The sequence below is a fragment of the Carassius auratus genome, chromosome 49 (genome assembly GCF_003368295.1).
Source record: "Carassius auratus strain Wakin chromosome 49, ASM336829v1, whole genome shotgun sequence".
NCBI classification, from domain to species: Eukaryota; Metazoa; Chordata; class Actinopteri; order Cypriniformes; family Cyprinidae; genus Carassius; species Carassius auratus.
The window spans coordinates 5,371,538-5,380,470 of record NC_039291.1 but is presented as its reverse complement, the minus strand read 5'-3'; the positions used below and the strand labels follow the sequence as shown (position 1 = coordinate 5,380,470).

Here is an 8,933-nt window from a genome sequence, read left to right as displayed (position 1 = left end):
TACCAAGCGTGCAGAACAACCACCCAATAAAGCATTACAATAGTCTAACCTTGAAGTCATAAATGCATGGATTAACATTTCTGCATTTGACATTGAGAGCATAGGCCGTAATTTAGATATATTTTTGAGATGGAAAAATGCAGTTTTACAAATGCTAGAAACGTGGCTTTCTAAGGAAAGATTGCGATCAAGTAGCACACCTAGGTTCCTAACTGATGACGAAGAATTGACAGAGCAACCATCAAGTCTTAGACAGTGTTCTAGTTTATTATAAGCAGAGTTTTTAGGCCCTATGATTAACACCTCTGTTTTTTCTGAATTTAGCAGTAAGAAATTACTCGTCATCCAATTTTTTATATCGACTATGCATTCCATTAGTTTTTCAAATTGGTGTGTTTCACCAGGCTGCGAGGAAATATAGAGCTGCGTATCATCAGCATAACAGTGAAAACTAACACCATGTTTCCTGATGATATCTCCCAAGGGTAACATATAAAGCGTGAAGAGTAGCGGCCCTAGTACTGAGCCTTGAGGTACTCCATACTGCACTTGTGATCGATATGATACATCTTCATTCACTGCTACGAACTGATGGCGGTCATATAAGTACGATTTAAACCATGCTAATGCACTTCCACTGATGCCAACAAGGTGTTCAAGTCTATGCAAAAGAATGTTGTGGTCAATTGTGTCAAACGCAGCACTAAGATCCAATAAAACTAATAGAGAGATACACCCACGATCAGATGATAAGAGCAGATCATTTGTAACTCTAAGGAGAGCAGTCTCAGTACTATGATACGGTCTAAATCCTGACTGGAAATCCTCACATATACCATTATTCTCTAAGAAGGAATATAATTGTGAGGATACCACCTTTTCTAGTATCTTGGACAGAAAAGGGAGATTCGAGATTGGTCTATAATTAACAAGTTCTCTGGGGTCAAGTTGTGGCTTTTTTATGAGAGGCTTAATAACAGCCAGTTTGAAGGTTTTGGGGACATATCCTAATGACAATGAGGAATTAATAATAGTCAGAAGAGGACCTATGACTTCTGGAAGCACCTCTTTTAGGAGCTTAGATGGTATAGGGTCTAACATACATGTTGTTGGTTTAGATGATTTAACAAGTTTATACAATATTACTTAAGACCAATACAAAGAAAGAATTTTTAGAAATCTTGGCCAACTGAAAAGTATGAACATTAAAAGTATGAGCATGTACAACACTCAATACTTAGTTGGGGCTCCTTTTGCCTGAATTATTGCAGCAATGCGGCTTGGAGTCGATCAGTCTGTGGCACTGGTGTTATGAGAGCCCAGGTTGCTCTGATAGTGGCCTTCAGCTCTTCTGCATTCTCCTCTTCCCAATAACCCATAGATTTTCTATGGGGTTAAGGTCAGGTGAGTTTGCTGGGCAATTAAGCCATGGTCCTTAAACCAGGTACTGGAAGCTTTGGCACTGTGTGCAGGTGACAAGTCCTGTTGGAAAATGAATTCTGCATCTCCATAAAGTTCGCCAGCAGCAGGAAGCATGAAGTGCTCTAAAACTTCCCTGTTTCCAGCTGCAGTCCACTCTTTGGGAATCTCCCCCACATTTTTGAATGGGTTTTGCTTCACAATCCTCTCCAGGGTACGGTTGTCCCTATTGCTTGTACACTTTTCTCTACCACATCTTTTCCTTCCCTTCGCCTCTCTATTAATGTGCTTGGACACAGAGCTCTGCGAAAAGCCAGCCTCTTTTGCAATGACCTTTTGTGTCTTGCCTTCCTTGTGCAAGGTGTCAATGGTCTTCTTTTGGACAACTGTCAAGTCAGCAGTCTTCCCTATGATTGTGTAGCCTAAAGAACTAGACTGAGTGACCATTTAAAGGCTTTGCAGGTGTTTTGAGTTAATTAGCTGATTAGAGTGTGGCACCAGGTGTCTTCAATATTGGACTTTTTCACAATATTCTAATTTTCTAATTTGGGATTTTCCTTAGTTGTCAGTTATAATCATAAAAATGTTAAGAAATAAACATTTGAAATATATCAGTCTTTGTGTAATGAATTAATATAATATAAAAGTTTCACATTTTGAATGCAATTAGTGAAATAAATCAACTTTTTGATGATATTCAAATTATATGACCAGCACCTATATGTATATATATATGTGTGTGTGTGTGTGTGTGTGTGTGTGGGCATGTTTTTGTGACATATCAGGACACAACTCTGTATAATGACATGGGTATAACACAGGTATTACAAGGAGAGGGTAACTTATGAGGACATAACCCATGTCCCCATTTTTCAAAACGCTTATAAATCATACAGAATGAGTTTTTTTTTTTTGAGGAAGTAAAAATGCACAAAGTTTCCTGTGAGGGTTAGGGTTAGGGGTAGGTGTAGGGTTGGTGAAGGGCGATAGAATATACAGTTTCTACATTATAAAAACCATTACGCCTATGGGATGTCCCCACTTTTCACAAAAACAAACGTGTGTGTGCGTGTGTGTGCGTGTGTGTTCTTGTTTTTGTGACATATCAGGACACACCTCTGTATAATGACATGGGTATGACACGGGTATTACAAGGAGAGGGTGACTTATGAGGACATAACCCATGTCCCCATTTTTCAAAACGCTTATAAATCATACAGAATTAGTTTTTTATGAGAAAGTAAAAATGCACAAAGTTTCCAGTGAGGGTTAGGGTTAGGGGTAGGGTTGGTGTGGCCATAGAATATACAGTTTCTACAGTATAAAACCATTACGGCTATGAGATGTCCCCACTTTTCACAAAAACAAACGTGTGTGTGTGATTAATGTTACGACATAGATTAAACATGCATTTGAAGTTTCACTTTTCAAGCGGTCAGAAATGTTCCTAATGAAAGAATCATAGAAATATATAATGCAGAGTTTATGTTCCCAGCTGACTGCATCTACTCACATTCACGTGATGGAATAAAGAGTCACCCGCCATCTTCTGGTGGAAGGCAAAACTGCAGAAGGTTCAGGAAAGTTTTAAATCACAAATTCTATTTTGAATTAAAAACAAACAAATAGACATCTGCCTGTTGTGTTTATATTAACCAGCCAAACATATCAGCCTAAAACCAAAAAGACCAGTAAACCACCGTAGGCTGGTTTAAGAATTTTAATTTTTCAGTATTTTGATGTATGTCATACTTACATATTTACACACATATTTTTTCCTTCGTGTGTGTAATACTCTATATAATAATTCTACATAATAACAGAATAATCTGATTATTAATTCAAGCTCAATGGAACACGAAACTTTCGTCTCAAACGTGTCGACTTTTATCTCAAGGCGATATTTAAATTACGTGCCTGTGAGTTTTGTCCCTAGCTGGCATCCGTATCAACTTGGTTAATCCAAGATGGCGGCCACCGCAGTCAGAAACGTGAGTTGTTTTTTACCTAAATAAAATTGCCCTTGATTGAACCTAAACATGGATGTATTGTGGTGTAACTGGTATATTATAGTGTTATTATCATGTTGTCATGGGATCGTCTATAATTTAGTGGATAAATGACAAGATATGGTCAAATTGCACAATGGCTAACCTGATCGTCTTTATGGTGTGCGTTTTCTTCGAAACACATAGCAGATGTAACATAGTTGTCTTTTGCAGGATCTTATAGACAATGACCTTCCCACAGCTGTGCGTCTTCTCAACAGTCTCACAGAACAGGTTTGTAATGTAACAGAGTCTGGATACTTTGCTTTAGATTTTATTTTGGGCACAGCTCCACAGTTGGCTATAATAATATGATACGGGAAGATGTGATGGTGATTGACATCGTCTTGTTTTCAGGTTGCTTCAGTAACAAGTCATGTTCGGGACCTGATAAAGAAAGTCAGAGAGAAAGAGTATCAGACTTCTAAGGTAGAACTTGCGTAACGTAGATGTTGAATACAGTACCGATAATCAAAACTGTTTATGACATTTCTTTTCCTTTTCGCTGTAGGGTTTGTCTTTTCTGGACGTGAAATATCATATGTTACTGTTTTACCTTCAAGACGTCACTCATTTGATCAGTTTGAAGACCGAAGGAGAAAGTCTGAAGGACAACAGCGCCATCCACAGGCTGGTCACCATCAGGACGGTACGACACAGACATCAGAAGGGGCGATATTCCCTTAAAAAAAAAACAGTGTGATATCCATTTTTGTCAAATTCCTCATTTTGAATAAACAAATTCTCAGTTTTAACAATACTGTCTATTCTGACATCAAATCAAATATACCATAAAACAACCTAATGCATGTTTCAGTTAATTAACTTTAGCTACAATATTTTAGAAATAATCCTTGTTTTGGTTATTTCTGATTTCCATTCATAATGTAAATTCAGTTAAATGGAGAAAGTCGTGGCCTAGTGGTTAGAGAGTTTAACTCTTAACCCTAAGGTTGTAGGTTCGAAACTTGATAAATGAAACAACATAAATGGCTGCCCACTCTTCCAGGGGTGTGTTCGTTCACTGCTGTGTGTGTGTGTGCACTTTGGATGGGTTAAATGCAGAGCATGAATTCTGAGTGTGGGTCACCATACTTGGCTGTATGTCACGTCACTTTTCACACTTTTATTTTTTATTTTTATAAATGTACAGATCAGGTCACAACAGTTACACGCCATTTCACAAATGCTGTGATTATGTTTAAAGAGAATTTATCCCTCTCTGTCTACAGGTTTTAGAGAAGATGCGTCCCCTTGATCAAAAGCTGAAATATCAGATTGATAAATTAGTGCGGACGGCAGTCACAGGCAGCCTGGGTAAATATTTCATTCTTACACTTTTTGTCATCGATTGCACATTCATTCACTGAGTGGTTTATGGCGTTTCTTCCAGCTGAGAATGACCCTCTACACTTTCGGCCTAACCCTCAGAATCTGGTCAGCAAGGTAAAGCTCTTACGTAATATAAGATATATTAACAATGTATGTGTGTATTGATTTGCACGGGGATGTATGTTGCATATATGTGTAAAGCAAAATTCTATAAATGTATGCCTAAAGATTGCTGTGTGTCTTCCTCACATAGCTGAGTGAATCAGAGGACTCTGATGATGAGGGCGAAGGAGGAAAACCAAAGGGGCTGAAAGAGCCCTCATCCAGCAGGAAATATATTCCTCCTCGAATTGCTCCTATGCATTATGGCAAGTCTTTTGATTTTGGTGTAGTGGCCTATAATTATAATTGATAGTTGATACTCATCCCAAATCCTTCCGTGTCCATGCACAGATGGAGACATGACAGAATCAGACCGGCAGAAGGAGCAGATCGACAAACAGAAGAGAGCAGCACTCCGCAGCTCTGTGATCCAGGAGCTCCGGCAGCAATACAGCGACGCTCCCGAGGAGATCAGAGACCGCAGAGACTTCCAGACCGAACGGGAAAGCAGAGAGGAGATGAACAGGTGCGTGAGATGGAGGTTTATGGAAATATTCTATTCGAGTTTCTGGTTGTAGATTATTCAGTATCTAAGCATTCAGTAAATGTTTCTTTTTCTCCTAATAATTCTGGAAAATATTTGCATAAAAGGAAAAACTACGAGGAGTCCATGTTGGTGCGTCTCAGTACGCCGCGCGAGCAGAGATTCAGGAAAAGAGGAATGGTGGGAATGACGTCACAGCTGAGCAGCATCACACGATTCAGTGACATCACCGCTCTGACCGGGGGAGAAGCACGGGTGAGCTGGCCAATGGCATCATGGGTAGTTTTACATGTGTTTTAGAAGTTCCAGGTACTATTGTTGTGGTTTTTTTTAATGTTTATTTCTGTAATGGGTAAAATACCCCCTCTCTTTTTTTTTTAAGTTTGAGTGCATTTTCTCTTTTGATAGGATACTGATAATCCTAAACCCAAGAAAAAGAAGAAAATGATGAAGAAAGGCAAAAAGAAAGGCAAGTATTTGTTGTGTTATGCAATGTAAATGCTTTCAAAAATACAAGTGTCCAGTGTTGTGTGTTAATAGATATTCTATCTTTTCAGTTGGCAGGAAACACAAGTAAACCACTGATGCCAAGGAGACAGTTTAAGATGAATTACAACAAAACGATTCTTTTTTTGTCTAAATAAATCTTTCTTTGAGACATTTTTTTCTCTTCCATGAACATGAGTGTGGACTCTTATGTTAAAAAGTGTATCACAGTGCCAATCTGACTAGGCAAGGCAAGTATATTTATATAGCACGTTTCATACACAATGGTAATTCAAAGTGTTTTACATAAAATGAAACCAAATTAATGAAACAATTAAAAATAGTAAATGATACATACAATACGGTGCAGTCAGTTTGGACGTAGCAGTGCTCATTCAGTAAAAGCACAGCTAAACAGTTGAGTTTTGAGTCTGAATTTAAATATGGTCACTGATTTCGCACATCTGATCACTTCTGGAAGTTGATTCCAGTTGCGTGTGGTATAACAGCTGAAAGCGGACTCCCCTTGTTTTGTGTGAACGCTTGGTATTTCTAACTGACTCGATCCCAATGATCCGAGTGGTTTGTTAGGTTTAAATTCAGTGAGCATATCTGCAATATATTGACGTCCTAGGCCATTGAGTGAATTATAAACGATTATACTACGGGTGTACGGTTGGGTGTGCATTATTTTTCTAATAATTCAACGGCCCATTGTAAATTATTCCTTACGTAAAAGTACTTAAAGATAAATCCTAAATGGACTTGTGTGATATGCTCCGATTTTCAAGTTCTAATCTACCTTTATTTGCATGTCTGTTTCTAATCAAATAAGGTGACTGAGTGGCATGCTATTTATTTTTCAAGTGTATTCAGCGGTAAAACATTCTTTTAAAAGCGGTCATGAGGAGCTTAACTTTTTTACACTAATTTCAGCCATTTTATATTTATTCAATTAATTGGATCTATTTCGTAAACTATGCTTAATCTGGTGAACAAAAATGCTTTGGTTTAAATAAATGAATTCAAGTTAAAATGATCATGATTTAGTCGGGAGTTAAAATGTATTATTTTATTCCCAGGTAGAGCCTGCATTCATTTCAGTGGCTGTTGCTTGTACTGAGTGTTTTAATGTTCCTAGTCCCATTCAGATCATAAGATTGCTGCAGTAAATGTAGCAAATCAAAACAACCCATGGGTTCCATATAATTTTTCTATAGTATACAATTCTACTGATGTGTTAGAACTACAGTATTAGTGTTTTAAAGTGATGACCTCAAAATCAGGCCATCAGAACTGTATTTGTTCAAAGTTTGATGTTTATTGTAATGGACTGCGTCTCGGTCTAATAGGTGTGCTGTATAACATTACAAAACTTACAAATGTGAATTCAAGATAAAGGGATATATTATCCACGACATACAGTGGATATGAAAAGTCTACACACCCGTTTAAATGCCAGGTTAATGTTATGTAAAAAATGTGACCAAGATAAGTCATTTCAGAACTTTTACACCTTTAATGTGACCTGTACAACTCACAAACAAATTAATACTTTTTTTTTTTTTTTTTACTAAAAAATGTGCGCACACACTCTTGTAACTGGGGGTGTGGCTGTGTTCAGAATTTAGCAATCATATATTAAATATACAGTATTGTTCAAAAAAATAGCAGTACAATGTGACTAACCAGAATAATCAAGGTTTTTCGTATATTTTTTTATTGTTACGTGGCAAACAAGTTACCAGTAGGTTCAGTAGATTCTCAGAAAACAAATGAGACCCAGCGTTCATGATATGCACGCTCTTAAGGCTGTGCAATTGGGCAATTAGTTGAATTAGTTGAAAGGGGTGTGTTCAAAAAAATAGCAGTGTGGCATTCAATCACTGAGGTCATCAATTTTGTGAAGAAACAGGTGTGAATCAGGTGGCCCCTATTTAAGGATGAAGCCAACACTTGTTGAACATGCATTTGAAAGCTGAGGAAAATGGGTCGTTCAAGACATTGTTCAGAAGAACAGCGTACTTTGATTAAAAAGTTGATTAGAGAGGGGAAAACCTATAAAGAGGTGCAAAAAATGATAGGCTGTTCAGCTAAAATGATCTCCAATGCCTTAAAATGGAGAGCAAAACCAGAGAGACGTGGAAGAAAACGGAAGACAACCATCAAAATGGATAGAAGAATAACCAGAATGGCAAAGGCTCAGCCAATGATCACCTCCAGGATGATCAAAGACAGTCTGGAGTTACCTGTAAGTACTGTGACAGTTAGAAGACGTCTGTGTGAAGCTAATCTATTTTCAAGAATCCACCGCAAAGTCCCTCTGTTAAAAAAAAGGCATGTGCAGAAGAGGTTACAATTTGCCAAAGAACACATCAACTGGCCTAAAGAGAAATGGAGGAACATTTTGTGGACTGATGAGAGTAAAATTGTTCTTTTTGGGTCCAAGGGCCACAGGCAGTTTGTGAGACAACCCCCAAACTCTGAATTCAAGCCACAGTACACAGTGAAGACAGTGAAGCATGGAGGTGCAAGCATCATGATATGGGCATGTTTCTCCTACTATGGTGTTAGGCCTATTTATCGCATACCAGGGATCATGGATCAGTTTGCATATGTTAAAATACTTGAAGAGGTCATGTTGCCCTATGCTGAAGAGGACATGCCCTTGAAATGGTTGTTTCAACAAGACAATGACCCAAAACACACTAGTAAACAGACAAAGTCTTGGTTCCAAAACAACAAAATTAATGTTATGGAGTGGCCAGCCCAATCTCCAGACCTTAATCCAATTGAGAACTTGTGGGGTGATATCAAAAATGCTGTTTCTGAAGCAAAACCAAGAAATGTGAATGAATTGTGGAATGTTGTTAAAGAATCATGGAGTGGAATAACAGCTGAGAGGTGCCACAAGTTGGTTGACTCCATGCCACACAGATGTCAAGCAGTTTTAAAAAACTGTGGTCATACAACTAAATATTAGTTTAGTGATTCACAGGATT

The 8,933-nt window shown here is 38.0% G+C and overlaps 1 protein-coding gene across 1 annotated transcript; it reads left to right on the top strand.

Annotated features, from left to right (window-relative positions):
• The first annotated feature begins 3,318 nt into the window (after positions 1-3,318).
• Positions 3,319-6,124, top strand: ngdn (neuroguidin, EIF4E binding protein). Its single transcript, XM_026237686.1, has 11 exons — positions 3,319-3,410; positions 3,642-3,701; positions 3,825-3,896; positions 3,979-4,116; positions 4,700-4,784; positions 4,861-4,913; positions 5,053-5,167; positions 5,253-5,427; positions 5,553-5,700; positions 5,854-5,914; positions 6,003-6,124. The coding sequence occupies exons 1-11, from the start codon at positions 3,387-3,389 to the stop codon at positions 6,020-6,022; spliced, it is 951 nt and encodes a 316-aa protein (XP_026093471.1). The 5' UTR covers positions 3,319-3,386; the 3' UTR covers positions 6,023-6,124.
• The last annotated feature ends 2,809 nt before the right edge of the window (positions 6,125-8,933 follow it).